Source organism: Salvelinus fontinalis, chromosome 14, assembly GCF_029448725.1.
Source record: "Salvelinus fontinalis isolate EN_2023a chromosome 14, ASM2944872v1, whole genome shotgun sequence".
Taxonomy (NCBI): Eukaryota; Metazoa; Chordata; class Actinopteri; order Salmoniformes; family Salmonidae; genus Salvelinus; species Salvelinus fontinalis.
Window position 1 is genome coordinate 33,971,843 of NC_074678.1, and position 23,024 is coordinate 33,994,866.

General features: G+C 41.2%; 1 protein-coding gene across 3 annotated transcripts; it reads left to right on the forward strand.

The window, feature by feature from the left end:
• The first annotated feature begins 652 nt into the window (after positions 1–652).
• On the forward strand, positions 653–13,871 carry abhd17ab (abhydrolase domain containing 17A, depalmitoylase b). Of its 3 annotated transcripts, XM_055861477.1 has the most exons (6): positions 653–5,237; positions 5,359–5,368; positions 7,493–7,727; positions 9,349–9,543; positions 9,887–10,066; positions 11,062–13,871. In XM_055861477.1, exons 1-6 carry the CDS (start codon positions 5,082–5,084, stop codon positions 11,285–11,287), a joined length of 1,002 nt encoding a protein of 333 aa, XP_055717452.1. In that variant the 5' UTR covers positions 653–5,081; the 3' UTR covers positions 11,288–13,871. The 3 variants fall into 3 exon arrangements, with proteins under 3 accessions (XP_055717452.1, XP_055717451.1, XP_055717450.1); XM_055861476.1 differs by lacking the exons at positions 653–5,237; positions 5,359–5,368 and adding an exon at positions 5,763–7,153 and having other exon boundaries at positions 7,354–7,727; XM_055861475.1 differs by lacking the exons at positions 653–5,237; positions 5,359–5,368 and adding an exon at positions 5,767–7,153 and having other exon boundaries at positions 7,351–7,727.
• The last annotated feature ends 9,153 nt before the right edge of the window (positions 13,872–23,024 follow it).

The window sequence follows — 23,024 nt, forward strand, 5'->3', positions numbered from 1 at the left end:
ACCGTACATCGGAATGGCTTGAATTGAGCGAAAGCCCTGGTTCTTACAGAGACAGTATTCTTTTTCTGAGCCTGTGTGATGTAGGACGTTAGACCTGAAACCACTTCATGCTGGGATGTCCCTCCTACCACTTAATTCGCTCTTCCTACTGTCCATAAACACCTGGCTGAACCCTACATCACCCGCAAATCATATGCCTGCAATCCTTATATCGTAGCACAGCAGTAGAGAGTGGTTTCATCATGGTAGCACATTCAGAGGTCGATTTATAGTCATTAACCTAAAATAGATCATATTTTAAACAAAACACTTTCCGTTTGTCATAGATGAACAAGGTTAATATGAGGGCTCCTGAGTGGCGCAGCGGTGTAAGGCACTACATCTCAGTGCTAGAGGCGTCACTAAAGACACCCTGGTTCGAATCCAGGCTGTATCGCAACCGGTCGTGATTGGGAGTCCCATAGGGCGGCGCACAATTGGCCCAGCATTTTCCGTGTTTGGCCGGTGTAGAGGTAATATACAATATACACACACACACACACACACTTTGAACAACAGGCAAATTGTTTTTACCTAAATTGAGCTAAAGGTCAAATCTGGGATAATTTCTATTCCTTAATGATAAGCAGTTCACTCAATCTTAAACTTGATTAACATGCAACTGTCTTACCCGCCACATATTTTGTCTCCAATATTTATTGAAAACATACATTGCACAATGACCACTTGTATTTGAAACAACATTGTTCGTTTTTGGTTAGCTACCTAGCGAATTTTAGCAATAGTGGCATTGACATGAAATCAATCAAAACACCTCAAAACAAGACATGGTATCAATAACATGATGAAACAAGCCATTTATGATTCCACACACGGCAGTGTCATTCTTGCTAGCAATCTGGCCATCCAGAATCACAACAGGCTGACCTATGCCCCATAGAACAGCGCACATCGTTTTCGTGACGTCAGCCAACCATCTATGTTTGCTAGATGCTAAATAATTGTATTGTGAACACACACATACAATTTATTCACGTTAAAAAAAAATATTGAACCTTTATTTAACAAAGAAAGTCAGTTAAGAACAAATTCATATTTACAATGACTGCCTACCAAGGAGACAAAAGATCTCCTGCGGGAACGGGGGCTGAGATTAAAAATACAAAAATGTTATAAAATATATAGGACAAAACACATCACGATAAGAGAAACAACACAACACAAAGAGAGACCTAAGACAACATAGCAAGGCAGCAACACAACAACATGGTAGCAACATTATTGGGCACAGACAACAGCACAAAGGGCAAGGCAGAGACAATATATCAGGCAAAGCAGCCACAACTGTCAGTAAGAGTGTCCATGATTGAGTCTTTGAATGAAGAGATTGAGATAAAACTGTCCAGTTTGAGTGTTTGTTGCAGCTCGTTCCAGTTGCTAGCTGCAGCGGACAGAAAAGACGAGCTACACATGGATGTGTGTGCTTTGGGGACCTTTAACAGAAGGTGACTGGCAGAACGGGTGTTGTATGTGGAGGATGAGGGCTGCATTAGATATCTCAGTTAGGGGGGAATGAGGCCTAAGGGTTTTATAAATAAGCATCAACCAGTGGGTCTTGCGACGGGTATAGAGATGACCAGCTTACAGAAGTGTATAGAGTGCAGTGATGTGTTCTATAAGGAGCATTGGTGGCAAATCTGATGGCCGAATGGTAAAGCACATCTAGCTGCTCGAGAGCACCTTTACTTGCCGATCTATAAATTATGTGTCCGTAATCTAGCATTGGTAGGGTGGTCATCTTAATCAGGCTTAGTTTGGCAGCTGGGGTGAAAGAGAGTGATTACAATAGAGGAAACCAAGTCTAGATTTAACTTTAGCCTGCAGCTTTGATATGTGCTGAGAGAAGGACAGTGTACCATCTAGCCATACTCCCAAGTACTTGTATGAGGTGACTACCTCAAGCTCTAAACCTTCAGAGGTAGTAATCACACTTCTGGGCTTCAAAGACTCCTGCCACTTGTTGGACCCAAAGCCCTCGACATCTGTCACTTTACACCTCAGTGCTAATTGAAGTTGTTTCTGGTCTATCCTAGCAAGCCTGGCAGCCTTAACTCAGCATTCAGTTCCCATAAATTAAAATATATAATATTACTTTCTCTGCTGTTTGTTTGCTTGAGCACCCTCCGTATAGCTTGGAAAAAGGCATCCTTGGTAGCAGTAATCCCTCCAGGTAATTTTGGGCAAAATTAAGTTGTAGGTTTAGAGTTTTGATTTGGAATAAAGGCCATGCTATGGAGGGTAGCATCCTGCATATGTCCCTGCTGAAAAAATGCAAGTTTATCTAACTCCAAATCTATAATTTACTAAAAAACATGTTGAATAATGTGAAAGCTCACATGCATCTGTGTCTCTCTCTCTCTCTCTCTCCAGTTTGCTATATCTTAATGTGTGGTCATGAACACACATGTTTCCATAGTTGTCAGTCACCCAACATTGATCCCTCAGCAGCATTTCACACCACACACAGAGTTAGCAAATACACAGAGGCCAAAGAAAAATATTGCAGTCCAAAGACAATATCTTGCTCTGAGAGCCGTCTCACAGCATCAGTTCCCCCAAAAAATCATCCTGAAAATATTCTGTGCCAGGAATATTTCATTATGGAATTCTCCTAGAACAACAGTTTGCTGTTCCCCTGTTAGTGTGTGTGAGGTTGAAGAAACAGGTTCTGGGCGAGTTATGCCTCTCGCTTCTCCTATTCCTCCACTCCTGCAAATACAACAACCGTCTGTGTTTGAGAGCTACATCTCTCGCCCTCTTTCTCAAGAAATTCCATATGTCCATCTTCTATAAATGAATTTAAGGAAAAAATGAACTCAGCTATCCAGCTTTGTTTTTTCAACAGATAGCTAGCTAATTGAGCTGCCTTTACCAAAAGTAGCTAACGTCATGTTAGCCTTAAGTTAACTAGATAGTTTATTAGTCATTTTTAGCATATTTGGACAGTATTTCATTAGACAATAATTGGTAAGTTAATGATACTTTGTGGGTGGTGAACAGAGTTCCAGCAGTTGGTTTCAGTGTCCAGATATCTCATCAATAACTGTACTGTCAAAACCCTGCTCATAAAATGTGCTAGGTTGCTAATGATGCAGCACTGCTAATGTTAGCTAGACTGGGTAGTCCTTCACGTAAGTTAGTTAGCTTATCATTATCTGTCAGTGCAGCTTTTGAGTCAACATCTTGAAATGTAAATGACAAATCTTGCTTACTGTGAGGTCAATAACTCTGAATATCATCCTCATGGGCTATAATAATAGCAAGCTACAAAATTTACCTCCGGTTCTCCTTCTCATCTTTGTCTCTCTCCCCCAGAGAATGAACAGTCGCCCTCGTGCGCCAAAATAGAATTTCTTTGGACCAATCAATATTCACTTTGGAAAATCACTTTGACCCCACCTAAAGTACACAGTAAAACTGGCTTCAGGCAGCACTAAAAGGGCATGGCAGGCCGGCGCTTATGTTTGGAGTGTAGCCTAGCTTGTTTTACACCATCCCAGCAGGGCAAAAGACTCAGGGCTGAGACCAAAGCCCGGGTCTGGTGGCTTCAATGCTTGCCACTGTCGTGGTAATTTCCTGTATTACTAAATGGAAAGAGTTTACAAACCACACACAAGTCAGAGTTATATTTTAAACTACATCTTTAATTATATGAGCTTCACCATAGCCCTTTGACTCTCAGATCAATTCCGTGTCTATAAATGAATTCTCTGAGAGTGCTTACAAAACAATTCTTAGTTTCTTTTATAGCCAAGATACACCCCTCTCAACTTACATGACGAACCACAGATCTTAGGAACTTCACAAAGGGCCTTTTACTTGAAAGAGGAGCATCCCATAGCCAGATAGCGTTTAAATTATTGTTCAGTTTGGTCTCTTAGTCGAGGTTCTACTTCTCGTTCTTGATACTTCATAGTACCAAAACATTACCTCATCCAATGGCATATATCAATTGTCCATTCTAGATACTCCCATCTCAAATACAACCCCTCTTATTCCCACTCCTGGAGAAGCTCACTAAGGGGAGTGAACCTCTAGGTCATATACTATGAAAGATAAGTTTAACCTCAGAGAGGTAATACAATGTTTCCAGACACTGCCATACTCCTCCCCCCCAATGGGAAAATGAGGGAGTAACTGGAGTACAGACATAGTGGAGCCCTTCACATGGTTTCACAGATATATTCATTATGAAGACAATGTTCAAACCTGACTTCTCCCTTTCTGATATTCTGCATATTACCAGACATGTAAAAGACAAGCCTGACCTCTCCCCTCTCTGGGCCCCAAGTTACTTTTCCCTAGAGAGAAAGGAAAATGCAACTGCCAACAGTATAGTCCAAAAGAAGACATTCTAATGACAAGTATAAAGTAAATAAAACATCTTATTTATCTATGTTACCTAACTAATTCTGATTCAGCTACGACACCACTCCTGTCATTTACCTCATAGATGTGACTTCTGTTTTGGAGATGGAACACTCAACCATTAATGGTGATTGTATACCTTGCCTTTCATCTGTTTTATGTGTTGAGTTGAATTTACTATACATATATCACCTATGAGACATAGCTTCTAACTTCTATGTGCTGGAAGAGGTCCATGCAACAACAAAATATAGTGAAAATATGCTGACAACTATTGAAAGCTGACAACTAACTAACTAAAACCACCTGATTCTACTTTCAAAATAACATTTTCAGTCTTAATTTTAGATTTTTGCTGACAGGAAAACTTTTTTGTTTTGGAGAGTAGGGGTTGGCTTTGGATCAATGGTTGATTTTTGCATGTGTTATAGTTCATTTTTTGCAAATAATTTCCTCTCACAGGTAGGTGGAACTTTTTTATTCTTTAACATAAGATTTGTTAGTTAGAATTGAAGATAACTACATATAGTATTTCTGAACAATTTTAACAGTAGTGTAATTGTAAATATAACTTTGCATTTCAAATTTTGCTGTACTCCTTTGTTTTGAAATCAGATCAACATACAATGTTGTCTTTGCCCCCACAGTAGAAAATGAATGGCCTATCTGTCAGTGAGCTATGCTGCCTGTTTTGCTGCCCTCCCTGTCCGAGCCGTATTGTCGCCAAGCTTGCCTTCCTGCCTCCTGAGCCTACATATTCCCTCTTGCCGGACCTCGATGGGTCTGCGGCCCCAGGGACAGCAGGGTCAGTAAAACTGGCTTCAGGCAGCACTAAAAGGGCATGGCAGGCCAGGCGCTTATGTTTGCAGTGTAGCCTAGCTTGTTTTACACCATCCCAGCAGGGCAAAATACTCGGGGCTGAGACCAAAGCCCGGGTCTGGTGACTTCAATGCTTGCCACTCCTGTCATTTACCTCATAGATGTGACTTTGGTTTTGGAGATGGAACACTCAACCATTAATGGTGATGATTGTATACCTTGCCTTTCATCTGTTTTATGTGTTGAGTTGCATTTACTATACATATATCACCTATGAGACATAGCTTCTAACTTCTATGTGCTGGAAGAGGTCCATGCAACAACAAAATATAGTGAAAATATGCTGACAACTATTTTCCAGAGAAGTAGTAACCCCCCCCTCCCCCCCCCCCCACCTTAGTACCTCACTACAGGAAATATTTTCTCACCAGAAGAATGCCAGAGCTGCTAGTCAGTCTCCTCCTTCGACCTTTCCCAAGCCCTCTTGCTTCCTTCATTCCTTCAAGTGTGGTTACTGTTTTCAAGAGTAGACCTTGATTCATGGCAGTTCCTTATGAAGTCCTAAGAATGATTCAATGGATCTTTACAAGCAAGCCCACACAAACCAGTAACTGTATCTTACAAAGATAACATTGTCACTCCACACAGAATACTTTTTCATTTAAATCAACAAGAGGATTAATTTGAGATAAAAAAAAACTATTGAATAAATTGAACAATAAGTGATTCACATGTCATGATTGTATATTATGGTAAGTGATTCCCATGTCATCAGCCCATCTGATCTGGTAGTTAGAGAAACAATAGGGATACATTGCTCATGGAGTGTATCTATTGAGGTCTAAAAATTATACTGTACATTGTAATCTGTTTGATAACGTTACGAAGTTCCCCCTGCTTATCATTGGAAGCTGCCCTGTCCGTCACGTCCTGTCCCTGTCATTTCCGGAGATGACAAAACACTGCACATCCAATGGATTAATAAATGACAGTAGCTGCTAATCATTGCAACCACTAAAAACCGATTTGATTATCAAAACGGATATTCGTGAGGTTTTTTTGTTTTTTTTGTTCCCAGGCTATATATTTGCGTCGGTGTCCACAAATGACTGTCCTCCTAAAATTGGTGTTTTCAGGTCTGAATAACTAAACTAGCTAGCTAGTTTGCTAGCTACCCAATGCTAGCTGCTTAGCTGATACATTTCTGTGACCTAATTTAGCTAACGTTAGCTGGCTACTTAGCGATACAAAATGTGTTAAATTAAGCTTTGGTTTGGTTTCTGTGGTTAAAAATAATATTGTTTTTGTGTGTCGTCATTAGCATTGCCGGGATGTGTTTACTTATTCCTTTGCAGGCACGTCTTTACGCTTTGAATCATTTGGCTGTACTAACGTTAGCAGTAGAAGGTCAATATTGTTGATGACAGCTAACTATAGTGGAATACTTCTCAACAAACCGCCTATGCGCAATGAGATGTAAAGCTACTGTTAGGCTATTCGATATGAGATGTAAACAGAGTGGGAGCTTCAGCTATCCAGATTCACAGTTGCTCATTAGTTAGCTAGCTAGTCATTAGCTAACAGGAAAAGTAGCCATACCCAGTGTTGGCTGAAGTTAACTTTACTCGATTCTCTCCAACAATGATTAAGTCGATCACTACGAAAACACCTCAATAATAACAGCCAATATTTGGAAATATGGATTTCATGTGGACTTCAGCCATACTACAAAATCACCTGATTCTACTTTCAAAATAACCTTTTCAGACGACCGTCTTAATTTCAGATTTTTGCTGACAGGATAACTGTCATGTTTTGTTTTGGAGAGTAGGGGTTGGCTTTGGATCAATTGTTGATTTTTGCATGTGTTATAGTTAATTTTTTCCCAAATAATATCCTCTCACAGGTAGGCAGAACTTTTTTTATTCTTTAACATGAAATGTGTTCGTTTTATTGTTCGTTAGAATTGACGATAACTACTAAAGTATTTCTGAACAATTTTAACTGTAGTGTAATTGTAAATATAACTTTGCATGTCAAATTTTGTTGTACTCCTTTGTTTTGAAATCAGATCAACATACAATGTTGTCTTTGCCCCCACAGTAGAAAATGAATGGCCTATCTGTCAGTGAGCTATGCTGCCTGTTCTGCTGCCCTCCCTGTCCGAGCCGTATTGCCGCCAAGCTTGCCTTCCTGCCTCCTGAGCCTACATATTCCCTCTTGCCTGACCTCGATGGATCTGCAGCCCCAGGGACAGCAGGGTCAGCGGGGCTGAGATCCAGGGGAGGGGTACCTGGAGCAGCTGTAGGGGGTTCAGGCAGCACTGGTCCTGCAGAGGGAAAATGGAAGCTCCACCTGACAGAGCGAGCTGAGTTTCAGTACTCCCAGAGAGAGCTGGATGCTACAGAGGTGTTCTTCACCCGCTCCAGCCGTGGCAATCGAGTGGGCTGCATGTACATCCGCTGTGCCCCCACCGCCAGGTTAGTCACGCAGAACAGTGTGTGCGCGTGCATGTACCTTGGCTCATTTAGGTCCTTTTGTCTGACCATGTGTCCCAACTCGCCCCTTTTCCTCTCGTCTTCTTTTTGTAATGCCATTATTTTTCCACTCCCTTGTGTCCTATTTCCTTACTTCCTGTACTGGCATTCTCATTGTGTGTGGCTATCTCAAATCTGTTCTCTTCCTGCTTGCGGCATTCATTTGTTTAGGCCATCTCTTTTGACTTACAAATACCATTCTGCTTATTCTTAACCCAATTTATGCTAAAATGTTTGCCTGTGGTCTTGTCAGATTTGTCAATTGGTTTTTGATAGTCTGGTTTGCTGAGTTTATACCTCAGTATGTCTTCATATTGTATGACTTCAGGTAGCAAAATTGTTTCTCTTGTTGTGGTGTTCAGTAATAAACTAAATTGCTTTGCGAAGACATGGACTGGGTCTTGTTACACTTGAGTAATATCAGTGTCACGCATGCAATGTAATATCGTATTCCTTGTTCAGGGTCACATTTTTGAGCAAAACGCCCAAGAGCAAAGATATAACTTAGTGTATGGGAGAGGCCCAGTCTATTTAAAGAATAGAGAGTATCCAGTTGCTTTAGGGAGCACAGCTCACATTCATGAATATAAAGCACATGGATGATGCCTGGGGTATAGCAACCCTATTATTCATGTAGTACAGAACAAGCAAAAAGACCTGATTCAAACTCGGTGAACTAGTCCTCTCTCGAGTCTGTGGCCGTAACCAATTTACCTTATACAGCATATTCATGTCCCATGCAAAGAGGTAATTCCTGAGTTTTCAATGGAAATCTGCTGTTCACACAATACAGGTTAGGATAGGTAAAAATACCAGGTAGAGTCCATAGCCGCAGGAAATAGGGGTGTTGGTGGTGCTGCAGCACCCTCTGATAAATTTAAATGTATTTGCCAAAATTATATAGTCTAATTACTCCTGTCTGTAGCCTACAGACATCAACAAAATCATTCAAAACACCAGAGAGCCGCAATTTTGGCAGACAGCGCCTAGTACTTGTTGCTATGCAGCCATAGAAATATAATCTATAGAATGGCTTTTGGAATCTCTAACCCTGGCAATTTGACAGGTAAACTCATGGGTACACTCACAATGGTTGCCAGTCATGACTGGAATCCGAACCTCCGTTCTATGGATTCTATTTTTGTGGTTGTGGCTGTAAGTGAACAGCTATAATCTGCCTTTTGCACATTTCTAAATACAATCGTGGGAAAAACATAGTTTATAAAGCAAATGCCTACTGCTGAAAATAGTAGACTAATTTGTCTATAGAAACTACCAAATGTTTTCGCAACAACTCTACATCTTTAGCATAGGAACATTAGCCATCACCGGTGAGTAGCCTATGCTATCTTCATCATTGGGTGAGTCGGTGCCACTCGATAGTTTATTAAGTAGCCTGTACTGTAGCCTATTTATATTTCATCCTAATATTGTTCAATCTTTGTCTCCCCTCTTTTCATTGGCTTGGGCCTTTGGTTGCACCCCCAACTCAAAACATCTTCCCGCGGCTATGGTAGCGTCCATCTTTTTAACCTAGTCGTTGCTCTGTGGCCTCTATCACCAGGTTTACAGTGCTGTTCTCCCATGGCAACGCGGTGGACTTGGGCCAGATGAGCAGCTTCTATATCGGCCTGGGCACACGCATCAACTGCAACATCTTCTCCTACGACTACTCCGGCTATGGTGTCAGCACGGGCAAGCCTTCCGAGAAGAACCTCTATGCTGACATTGAAGCCGCCTGGCAGGCCCTGCGCACACGGTACATACGGCACCGCCACAACGCAGTCAGTGTGGGAGATGTCACCTTACAGAGAGAGGAGGAGGGGTGGTGTGGGTGGAGTCATTTCACACAAGGAAGGGCTCATGCAGCTGATGGACTGTCATTAGATTGATGGGATGCTGTGCTATCAACGGCTGCCCCTGGAATGGATTTTAGAGTTATGGAGCTACAGCTGGATCTTTGTGATAAAAATATATATTATCATTCCATATTATCACAGTTTAGGTTTCATAGGAGTGATTTATGTTCAAATCGTTTGCCAATACAAGCTTTTCCTTGACATTATTGTATTTTATTCCACTCTCTTCCTGGTTGTGATCAGATATGGCATCAGCCCAGAGAACATAATCCTGTATGGGCAAAGCATTGGCACCGTTCCCACGGTCGACCTTGCATCACGGTATGAGTGTGCCGCTGTGGTGCTCCACTCCCCCCTCACCTCTGGCATGCGGGTGGCCTTCCCAGACACCAAGAAGACATACTGCTTTGATGCTTTTCCCAAGTGAGTCATCTACCACACCTTCCTCTTATCTCCATCTTCACATTATTGCAGACTTGTCAAGATTAGCAGATCATTATAGAACTAGAAATGTCAGTGGCAAAATACTTCTGTCCAACTAAAAGAAGAGCTGCAATCTCTTTCATAGCTTCCACGTATTTTATTATTCAGCCTCTCTCTCTGGGGAATCAGCCTTAGTACATAACTGAGTCATCTCTCACTCTGCATCAGATCATAAGCAGGTGTCAGAAACACTGACTCCTCCAGTCATTTGTCATATCATCGCTATCATCGCTATCGTTATTATGTCAAAATTGGTCGTGTGGTATCTGAACAATTAAGATCACATGCTGGTTCACTGAATAGGATTCCATTACAGTCCAGTTCCAGAACCAGGCATTGCAGTGTGGGAGTAGAGTAGGTGGTGGGGAGGGAGCTGGGGATGCCTCTTATCTGTGGCGAAAGCCTCCGGTGTTCTCCTCCATCCTCCTGAATTCTCCCGCGCCTGTTGCCCAGTTGGCACTCCCCAGCCCACACAACACTCAGCTCCCATACTCAATACTCCATCTCGTCAGAGTGGACTCCAAGTGATGTGATACTAGCTTGGTTCAGATCTATATTTGCTGTTATGTGGGGGATGGAGGAATGAAAGTTCTCTCTTCCATCTGAACTAGCAGATGGAGCTGATCTGGGAGATGCATTTACATGCAGCAGGATTGTTTTCTCATTATTCTCCCCTTCCTGTCCTGTTTGTCCCTCTACCTTTTAGAGAACAGTTGCTGCTCAGTGCTCAAGGCTGCAGGGCATTTTGCACTAACTGGCCATGCTAGAACAGACTGTACAATGCTTTCTATCCATGGTTACCCTTTAAGAACATACTTGCCCATTAGTTATAACAATGTTGTTACATAATTCCTATCGTACATTGCCGTCTAGGGACTACCTTTGCTTCCCTTATCCCCAGTCACTAACTCCTTTGCCCATTGTGTCTCTGTCAGCATTGAGAAGGTGTCTAAGATCACGTCACCGGTGCTGATCATCCACGGGACTGAGGACGAGGTGATCGACTTCTCCCACGGTCTGGCTCTGTTCGAGCGCTGTCCCAAGGCCGTGGAGCCACTTTGGGTGGAGGGGGCGGGACACAACGACATCGAACTGTACAGCCAGTACCTGGAGCGTCTGCGCCGCTTCATTGGCCAGGAGCTGGCCGTACAGCATGCCTGAACACCGCCTCCAGGCTCCAACCCTCCTCTGGCTCCCCTCTGTTCCTCTGGGTCTAAGTGGGTCAGGAGGAATGGATGGCTGGGCTCTCAGAATGAATGATCCTTCACCTTTTTGGGCGACTTTGTCTGGATGCTCGGCAGCCCTGTCTTTTAGTTGTTTTCCTATTTTTCTGTCTCTGTCACCTGTCATTAGTCCTGGTCAGAGAATTTAGTCCACCTCCCGCCCCTTGGACAGTGCAAGAATGCACCCAAGCATCGAGGGCTCTCTACCTTCTGCCTGTTTTATTTCTGTCTGTCCAAAGCCCCTCTATTACCCCAGGCATGGAGGGCTCTCTACCTTCTGCCTGTTTTATTTCTGTCTGTCTAAAGCCCCTCTATTACCCCAGGCAAAAACAACCTCAAACAGGCTAGGTGTTCTAAACACATGTACTGTTTATCATCTTCTGAGACATTTACACATGATTCAATTTTAACTATCAACCCTAACATGGGCAAATCATTGAGTAATGAAAGTCTGTTTTGAGCACTGACATTTTGGTATTTAATTTGAATGGGGAATGTGTGTATTTCTCTTTTCTAACACAACGATGACAGTGAGCTACTACTTTACAAATCCTGTGGTGTTGATGTATGAGTATAACTGTCCTATTTGAAAGCAGGTTTGTTGCTAATGTTTCTTGTGGAATCTTTTTTCTTTGCTCTCTTCTCTTTCTCTCCTCCTGTCTCTTCCTCTCTGTCTCATTTTCAGTTAAGCTGTCAGATTAATAGTCCATGTCTATGAATAATTTCTTTCATAGACATAAATCTTACGTTTTTATAATTATTAAGCATGGTTTAATTTTTATCTAAAAAGTGATTAGAGCAAAAATCTTTTTTAAAAAGTTGCTGAATATTGCTTTGGCTAAAGTCCAAAATCTCTCTGCCAAATTAATTGTTTCAAAAGCATCATTAAGTCGCTAACATCTCTCTAAGATGTGATTGATTTCTAACTCGGCAACCACTCTCATGTTTCACTCCCTGATTCATATTCTACAGTAGTTGTACTGCAATTGATGTTATGGACATGTGAGTTTACCTTTAGAACACAAACTAAGTCCTGCCACGTTCTCTGAGTTAAGGAGGCATTAGTTGGCCTTTACTCACACGGAACTCAATTCACATCTTACTGGGTTTCTATATGGGATGTTTTCCAAAGGCTTTTTAAAATATTTGTACGTGATTTAGAGTTGTACATATTCAATTTCACTTTAGTTATTTCATCCCTCTAAAAACACAAAATCATTGTAAATTACTAGGCTTATGCTAGTAATGGCAATTCGCAAGGTAAATTGGGTCAGGGCAGTTGAGATTAAGCTGGTTGGGTGGATGGAGTTTTAACTGAACTTGCTGCTAAAGATGAGGGTCAAATGGATTGAAAAGGGTCAAACCCTCCACATCCATTGTATACATTAATGCTGCTTAGTTTGAGGGGAAATGTTACAGTCATACATGTTATTTTACGCTGTACAGTGGAATGGATCCAGTGATGTACAGTACTCTCTGCTGGTGTCATGTTGCATGTTTGATTGGTTGCTCTTCATTTTAGGGGTAAAAGCACATCATTATAACACTAGTAGAGCTATGGAATGAGATGTGCTGTAATTTATTATTCACTAGGTTTATTTCCAGCAGGCTCCCTTTTCAGCTCCAACTAGCCCTTTTCACTGACTTTCTACTGTTGCCACACTATTTCAGACAGACTTACGATTCCACAATTTCTGACCGACTGTGTGAAAGTCGACCGAATGCCCAACTTCTCTGGCATACAGGGTCCACCACCACTCACAGGATAGTGGAGGTCCTTTGTTTGGGTTGGGTTTTGGGGGAGTCAGGATTACTTGTACACAGCAACCAAATTTTAACAGTAAATGTTCTGTCTTGAACAAAGCATACCTCTTATATTGGTATGTTCATCAGAACCAAAGAAAGTCCTTCATCACCCATAGTACTTGGGTTTATTGTCCATCACCACATAAACAGTTAGGGAACAAAAGCTGTGCGCCCTGAATCAGCCAGGATATGCTCTTGTTCAAGCTGCTTATAGTTTGGTTTGGGACAGCTTAGGCGTGTTTACTCTCTATTATGGACGATTGTATGGAGAATACAAGCAATACAGCAGATTTGTGTGTCTGGGTGGCCTGAGATAGGAGTGTGTGTAGCAGATGATGGACTACTTCGAGTGTGAGGAGTTCCAGACACACATTCAGAGCTTTTGTTTAAAGAAACTAAGTTATAGAAATGTATTTTTTATTCAAATGTATTTACTATATTACATTGTTTATTTTTTTGCTGAGGGTTAGGATCCAAGTGGAAGATGGGGGTTGGTATGTTATTGTATCCAGTTATGCATTGTTTATTATTTACAACTTTGTTATATTTAGTTTAAAATTTTGTTCCCCCCCCCCCCCCCCCCCCTCAAAAAAACATCTTAGAAAATAAAATAATGAATTGATCAAATTTGACTTTCATGTCTGACTTAATTTCTATGATGTTTACCCCATTGGTGTAGTACAGGTCTCTGTAAATTAAAGGTTAAGTCCACTCTATTCACCAGTCTCCCCTTTCTCTGTGATTCAGCTTTGGCATGCTGTAAAGAAAGAGTAGAATGAGTGTTGGACCAGGTTTCGGAGGACTAGTCTACCAGATGCTATACATATACTGCTGGTGGGTGACCAGGTGACAGGGCATTGTATTGGGGAATGGGCAGCCCATCAAAATAGGCTTAGCTATTTATCTGTGACAAAAATATTCAAATAATCTGTCTGTTTTATTTTTGTAGTACAAGCCCTTCCAGTCTGTCCAACCTCTCTTCGCAGGCTAGGATGAAGAGTAGGGGGATGTAGCACTGCCAGATGGGACTTAAGCGCTCCTCCCCCTTCCTGCAAACACACACACACTTCTCCCAACTCTTCTCAATGGGCTACATACATGAGCACACACAAATGCGCTTATCGCTTGGCACAGAGATTAAGGCAGATGCAACAGCACTCCCCTTCTGCCAGGCTGCAAACAGCACAATAGGAAGTTAGAGACTGAGTGACCCACTGTAGCAGTACAATCACATCCACTGTCACCGCCTTGCACGTATAGTCTACATGGACCATTCATGCATCCATTTTAACTTAGACATGCAACTAGCAGGTTGCTACTAGTAATAGTACTGCTACTACTATTGCAAATAGCAAGTGTGTCCTTTTTGCTAGACAGAGCAGTCAAAACTGTTCATAAATTAATGGAAGATGTTTGTAATTTTATTAAGTCCATATAGGCTGTGTCTCAATATTTTCCATTAATGTCACTGATACAGATGGCTGAATAGACCATCTTGCTGCCACCTGGCATATTCTGCCAGATCAGCGCTCATGGAGGAAATGACATGAGGAAAGGATTGTGGACTCAAGTTAAAATTATTGAGCCACAGCCGACCCTGTTGCAGGGCACATCAGATGTATATACACTGCTCAAAAAAATAAAGGGAACACTTAAACAACACAATGTAACTCCAAGTCAATCACACTTCTGTGAAATCAAACTGTCCACTTAGGAAGCAACACTGATTGACAATAAATTTCACATGGTGTTGTGCAAGTGGAATAGACAACAGGTGGAAATTATAGGCAATTAGCAAGACACCCCCAATAAAGGAGTGGTTCTGCAGGTGGTGACCACAGACCACTTCTCAGTTCCTATGCTTCCTGGCTAATGTTTTGGTCACTTTTGAATGCTGGCGGTGCTTTCACTCTAGTGGTAGCATGAGACAGAGTCTACAACCCACACAAGTGGCTCAGGTAGTGCAGCTCATCCAGGATGGCACATCAATGCGAGCTTTGGCAAGAAGGTTTCCTGTGTCTGTCAGCGTAGTGTCCAGAGCATGGAGGCGCTACCAGGAGACAGGCCAGTACATCAGGAGATGTGGAGGAGGCCGTAGGAGGGCAACAACCCAGCAGCAGGACCGCTACCTCCGCCTTTGTGCAAGGATGAGCAGGAGGAGCACTGCCAGAGCCCTGCAAAATGACCTCCAGCAGGCCACAAATGTGCATGTGTCTGCTCAAACGGTCAGAAACAGACTCCATGAGGGTGGTATGAGGGCCCGACGTCCACAGGTGGGGGTTGTGCTTACAGCCCAACACCGTGCAGGACGTTTGGCATTTGCCAGAGAACACCAAGATTGGCAAATTCGCCACTGGCGCCCTGTGCTCTTCACAGATGAAAGCAGGTTCACACTGAGCACATGTGACAGACAAGACAGAGTCTGGAGACGCCGTGGAGAACGTTCTGCTGCCTGCAACATCCTCCAGCATGACCGGTTTGGCGGTGGGTCAGTCATGGTGTGGGGTGGCATTTCTTTGGGGGGCCGCACAGCCCTCCTTGTGCTCGCCAGAGGTAGCCTGACTGCCATTAGGTACTGAGATGAGATCCTCAGACCCCTTGTGAGACCATATGCTGGTGCGGTTGGCCCTGGATTCCTCCTAATGCAAGACAATGCTAGACCTCATGTGGCTGGAGTGTCAGCAGTTCCTGCAAGAGGAAGGCATTGATGCTATGGACCGGCCCGCCCGTTCCCCAGACCTGAATCCAATTGAGCACATCTGGGACATCATGTCTCGCTCCATCCACCAACGCCACGTTGCACCACAGACTGTCCAGGAGTTGGCGGATGCTTTAGTCCAGGTCTGGGAGGCGATCCCTCAGGAGACCATCCGCCACTTCATCAGGAGCATGCCCAGGCGTTGTAGGGAGGTCATACAGGCACGTGGAGTCTACACACACTACTGAGCCTCATTTTGACTTGTTTTAAGGACATTACATCAAAGTTGGATCAGCCTGTAGTGTGATTTTCCACTTTAATTTTGACTCCAAATCCAGACCTCCATGGGTTTATAAATTTGATTTCCATTGATAATTTTTGTGTGATTTTGTTGTCAGCACATTCAACTATGTAAAGAAAAAAGTATTTAATAAGAATATTTCATTCATTCAGATCTAGGATGTGTTATTTTAGTGTTCCCTTTATTTTTTTGAGCAGTGTATTAAAGTGACGTGTCGTTTTCCAGGAAATAGCCTTGTAGTTTTTGAACTTTTGTAGGCTTTTTGAATGGTATACAATGAGAAAAAAGTTAATTTGGCAGAAGTAAATTCCTCAAACAGGAATATAATTGTATATATCTTAAATTACCTTGTTTTCACAAATTTGATGACATAATCGTCAAGCCAATTCAAAAGATTAAGGGACAGGACCCGGAAGTATGACTTAGGACAACATTGTATACAGTGACCTCCGTAATTATTCAGTGACAATTTAGATGTTGTTCGGCCTCTACTCCAGCACTTTGGATTTCAAATTCTACAATTATTATGAGGCTAAACTGCAGACTGACAGCTTTAATTTGGGTATTGTCATCCATATCGGGTGAATCATTTAGAAATTACAACACTTTTTATGCATAGTCCCCCCATTTTAGGGGACCAAAAGTATTGGGACAAATTCACTTATGTGTATTAAAGTGGTCACAAGTTTAGTATTTGGTCCCATATTCCTAGCACGCAATGATTACGTCAAGCTTGTGACATTTTCTGTTTGTTTTGGTTGTGTTTCAGATTATTTTGTGGCCAATAGAAATGAACGGTAAATAATGTATTGTGTCATTTTAGAGTCACTTTTATTGTAAATAAGAATAGAATATGTTTCTAAACATTTCCATGATTACAGATAGTCCTGAATGAATCACGAATAATGATGAGTGAGAAAGTTAGACGCACAAATATCATACCCCAAGACATGCTAACCTCTCACCATTACAATAACAGGAGAGATTAGCATTTTGGGGTGGGAGGGGGGATGATTTTTGTGCGTCTGTATCACTCATCATCATTCAAATCAAGACCTGTAAGTGCCTTACTAGTTGAGGCAGGTGAAATGCCTTTGGGCAGGTCATAGAAAACTGTCACTAGCATATTGGGTAAGAGGGTGATTCTGCAATTACGGGCACTTCTATGTCCTCGGGTCAATTTTGGGGATTTTATCAAAAATAAAACAAATACAAATATTTGTATGTTAAGTTCACACTGGAATCACCCCATACTTTTTTAAACACCTCTCTATCAAGTATCTTAGCTACTTTTCAGATGCATTTTATACCTCAATTTCACTATTTTTCACTTGTCCCAGACCCAGACTTTTAAGCTTCTACTATGTTTTTCTATGAGAAAACATTTATAATTACACATTATATAATATGTACTACAGAAAGAGTCAATTAAATAAAATATATATCCATATTTATTGTGAGTATGCCCTTTATATATTTTTTTACACAAAATATACCTGTCCTTTGGGAGTGGTGTCATTTCCACCACTGAGGACAAATTCCTTATTACTAAAGTTTTTTCAAGAGAATGTTAATTTAGTTACCATGGAAACATATTGTGACACTGAAGCACATGGCTTCAGTGGACAGTTGTTCCAGAAGTGATGTCCAGAAGTTGAAGAAAAATCGAGGTAAATATTGCTTGTGTAGAGAATATCTTTATTGTCAGTCATTTCCAAACAGGCTATAATTTCTTTAATATGTGGTCAAACTTTTTAATAAAAAAATATATTTTATATATTTAGTGTAAACGATATGCTATCTGTAATACTAACCAAAGCATGCTAAGCAGTCTGTCAATTATTTTCCAGAAACTGTAGAAGTGTCATTTCCATCACAGTCATTTCCATCACAAACTTAAGTGTGGTGGAAATGACAGAAAGTGGTGGAAATGACACAAATCCATTATCTTATTCGTTTTTACTTTACTTTTTTAAATTTTTACTTTAGGCTTATTTAATAATGTTTTAAATGAATTGAATCTAGAAAATGCTCCAAGTTGAGCACAAGCTGAAAACTAAGTAGTATTTGTCTTTATTTTTTGAAGATGCCACATAAAACAACACAGAGGTCACAGATATATATATATATATATATATATATATATATATATATATATATATATATATATATATATACAACATTTAAAAAAAGATCCTATACAATACCAGGAACATCTGCAAAAAGACAGGGAGAGATACGAAGAAAAAAGAGAAGGGAGAAGTGAAATCTATCTCTGAGCTTACAAAGCGAGAACAAATAAACAAGAGATGGCAATGGAAATGCAACCAACGGAATAGAAAACAGACTTTAAAGAGAACTGTTGCAATGGAGACCTACCTATCAGGCAACACATCACCTCAGCCACCAGATGACCTGCAGCCAGAACATGAGGCCATCATACCTGCCCCTAACTTACCTGCCCCTGATGCACACCCTGATACCCCTTCCTCATCGTCGGCAACAGGAATGAAAAGTCGAATACTTGCTGGAAGGAAAAAGGTTGGAAGAGGTCGCTCAAAAGTATACAGAGATCTTAGTATGACAAATGTCAAACTTGATAATGCTTTACGGAAAGCTGAGAAGTACAAAAAAAGGTATGATCGACTGAGGAACAAAATGGAGAGACAAGATTCCCCAAAGACAAAACAGCAAATGAAGGGAAATCCAAAGAACTGGAGAAGGATTTTATTGTTTGAAAATGCCATCATTGCAGAGTTAAAACAAAAGTATAAAACAATTTGCAGTGAAAAGGACAAACAAGTGACTTCAAAAATGCTCAGATGCAACATCCTGAGAAAGTATGGCCTGGTAAAAGTCGCAAACATAGAGAATTTGAATTTTCAGCAAAAGCAATGAGGGCAAATGAAAACAGGTCATTAAGTCTTCAATACTCCAGGAAAAAGCAGTGTAACATAATTAGCACAGCCACAGAAGAGAAAATCACTAGATTCTATGAACGTGATGACAACTGCAGAGCAACTACAGGGAAAAAGGACACACTAACGAGGAACAAGAAAAAAAACAGAAGCTCTTCTCGAATGGCACAATTCAGAACCTTTACCAGAAGTTTAAGAGGGAATATTCAGAAATTTTTATTTCTTACTGTGAATTCTGCAAAAGACGTCCTTTTAGGTTGTCAGGCCAACAGTCCAGGATAGGAACACATGGCTCTGCAAAACCCACACCAACCTCCAGTTCATGGTGGACAAACTACAGCTTCACAAAGTGATCAGCTGCAGCAACAATGACAACCTTATTGAGTCTTTGTGCTGTGAAAACCTGAAGAAAGATGGGGAAACACATGTACAACATTCGACACCAATACTCCAAACTGAGAGAATTAAAAGAGAATCTGGGGAAAGAGGAGATCATTGTGCACATTGACTTTGCAGAGAACTACCTGTGTAAATACACCAGTGAAATCCAGGCAGTTCACTTTGTTTTCATGTTTTTTTAAGTTTTTTTTTTACATAGATGTCATTTCCACCACACCTTGTCATTTCCATCACAACCCATATTTTTGAGGTAAATGAGTATATTATGTATAATTTACATACATTTATTTGTTTGAGATATGGAAATATATTATTTTTCATGATAAATGTTTTCAGCTGTCATCAAGGCAAGTTTATACATTCAGGCATTGTGTTGAATTATGAATATTAGAAAACCTTAAAAATCACTTAAAATAATATTCAATACAAGTTCAAGTACAAATGTATAAGAAATCCGTTATAAATCAATTGTATGATATTTGATTTTCAACTAAAATGGATGTTTAATGACGTGATGGAAATTACATTTGTCTATGGCTGTCTGGGAAAAATGACAAAAATATATAAATTCCTGAATAGTACGATCGCAGCCATTATCATATTTAGTTTCTAGACAAATCAAAGACAAGTACAATACTGGCAAAATGGTGTTTGAATAAGTTTTCATTTCTGAAAGACAAAGTGCTCGAAGTGGCAGAATCACCCAAGACTGAAAGGCTGTGAGATTGGCCGTCCCACTGCTATTGTTCTACATCAGTGCTATTCCAACTTTTTCAGCAGGGACACCATGTTTTTCACCAACATTTCTGAGGAACCCATTTTCACGCAAGAATATCTCGCGACCCCTCCCCAAATCTAACGACACAACCTTAAAATCGGTACATTTTGATTTTTACATCAACAAATAACCAATTCATTACATTTTCAAAATGAAAAGAAACCAATAAATATATTTACTCAATAAAATGTTATTTTCAATTATCTTTCTCAAAAACATTTGTATATTGTCCCATACAAGAATCTTTAATCGTATTTATTTTTGGACGATCCCACTGCAGTTACCCCGCGATCCCGACTGAATACCACTGTTCTAGACAAACGTTAGGAGTCGACAAGGCAGTGGATTTGGTTGGATAGTTGAAAAGCTTGCTGAGGAGAGTGGAATGAGGGAGTTGGAGGTGGGGCCTTCTGTGGTTATAGTGGATGTCCCTCTGTGGTTACCTGTCATTGATTTAACCTTGGAGGAAAAGAGAAAAGATTGGGAACCACTGATTTCTGACCAAACCTTTTATAGTCCTGTACCCCTTCAAACATTCAACCTACAGCTGTGTACCCCCTCTAGCACCAGGGTCAGCGTACTCTCAAAAAAAAAATGTTTTGCCATCATTGTAAGCCTGCCACACACACACTATACAATACATTTCTTAAACACAAGGAGTGTGAGTTGTCTTCACAACCCGGCTCATGGGAAGTGACAAAGAGCTCTTAAAGGACCAGGGCACAAAAAATAATATAATCAATAATTTTGCTCATTATTTAACCATCTTACATATAAAACCTTATTTGTTAATTGAAAATTGTGAATAACTCACCAGATTAATGAGAAGGGTGTGCTTGAAAGGATGCACATAACTCTGCAATGTTGGGTTGTATTGGCGTGAGTCTCAGTCTTAAATCATTTTCCAAACACAGTCTGTGCCTGTATTTAGTTTTCATGCTACTGAGGGCTGAGAATCCACACTTACATAGGTACATAGGTTGCAAAGGACATCAGTGTCGTAACAGCGCAATTTGCCAAGGCAGGATACTCTGAGCGCAGCCCAATCCAGAAATCTGTCAGTGGCTTCTGATTAAATTCAATTTTCACAGAACCACTTGTTGCAATTTCGATGCGTCTCTCCTGTTCAGATATCGGTAAGTGGACTGGAGGCAGAGCATGAAAGGGATAACGAATCGTGTCATGTCAGCGTAATTGCGCACCCAACTCACTCAGGTGCTTCGCTATATCACATTTGACATTGTCCGTAAGCTTGAGTTCATTTGCACACAATAAAATCATACAACGATGGAAAGACCTGTGTGTTGTCCTTGTAAATGCAGACAGAGAAGAGCTCCAACTTCTTAATCATAGCCTCAATTTTGTCCCGCACATTGAATTTAGTTGCAGAGAGTCCCTGTAATCCTAGATTCAGATCATTCAGGCGAAAAAAAAACATCACCCAGATAGGCCAGTCGTGTGAGAAACTCGTCACCTCGTCATCATGCAAGAGGTCAGACAAGTGAAAATTAGTAAAGAAAACTTTAAGCTCGTCTCTCAATTTTAAAGAACGTGTCAATACTTTGCCCCTTGATAACTATCACACTTCTTTATGTATGTTGTAAATGCGTTACATGGTCGCTGCCCATATCATTGCATAGTGCAGAAAATACACGAGAGGTCAGGAGTCTTGCTTTAATTAAGTTAACCATTTTCACTGTAATGTCCAAAACGTCTTTCAAGCCGTCAGGCATTCCCTTGGCAGCAGGAGCCTATCGGTGGTTGCTGCAGTGTCCCCAAGTGGCATCGGGAGCAACTGCTTGCACGCGCATTACCACTCCACTTTGTCTCCCTGTCATGGCTTTTGCACCATCAGTACACATCAGTACAGATACCAACACATCTTGACCACCAAAGTCCGTTTGATGTCACAAAGCTGTCCAGTACTTTAAGAATATCCTCTCCTCTTGTCCTGGTATCCAGTGGTTTGCAGAAGAGGATGTCTTCCTTAATTGACCCCCCATAAACGTAACGGACATATACCAGGAGCTGTGCTAGGCCCACCTCGTCTGTTGACTCATCCAGCTGTAACACATAGAATTCACTTGTATGTGAAGCAGTAATTGTTTCAAAACATCTCCTGCCATGTCACTGAAGCGTCGTGAAACAGTGTTGTTTGATGAAGGAATTGTCTGTATAGTTTTTTGGGCCTTTTCCCCCTGCATTGTCCCAGCCATATCCGTGGCAGCAGGAAGAATTAAGTCCTCCACAATAGTAGGGGGCTTGCCTGTCCTAGCCACTCGGTAGCTCACCATATAAGACACTTCTAACCCCTTCTTATTAATGGTATCTGTTGCTTTTATACATGTCTTACTACTCGAAAGTTGTCTTAATTCTCGCTCAAAAAACTCCTGTGGCTTATTTGTCAAATTGCCATGTTTTGTTTCTAAATGTCTGCGCAAGAGGGAAGGTGAGTTGTGAGATATTACTTTTGCACATACAACATACTGTGGCGGAGGAAAAGCACTACTCCCAATATAAGTGAACCCCAAATCAATATAGTTCTCATATGCGCCTCTTCGATGGTTCAACGTCCCTGTCTGTTGTTAGGTGCTTTCCCGGGTAAGGGGGCAGTAGCTCTTCGGTTGCATCAGATTCACAACGGTCAGTGTCTATGCTAGCTGGGCTAACAACAAATGTAGAATTACTGATGCTAGCATTGGATGTGCTCGTGGAAGCAGAACAACTTGTCGTTGACAGGTGCAGTACTGCTGGTAGTAGCAATACTACCAGTAG

Excerpts from the sequence above, each read along its gene's own strand:
- abhd17ab (XM_055861477.1), top strand. The coding sequence starts at position 5,082 with ATGAATGGCCTATCTGTCAGTGAGCTATGCTGCCTGTTTTGCTGCCCT. Across the intron at positions 7,728-9,348 it reads CGCTGTGCCCCCACCGCCAG|GTTTACAGTGCTGTTCTCCC; the intron begins GTTAGTCACGCA and ends CTCTATCACCAG. Across the intron at positions 10,067-11,061 it reads TGCTTTGATGCTTTTCCCAA|CATTGAGAAGGTGTCTAAGA; the intron begins GTGAGTCATCTA and ends TGTCTCTGTCAG.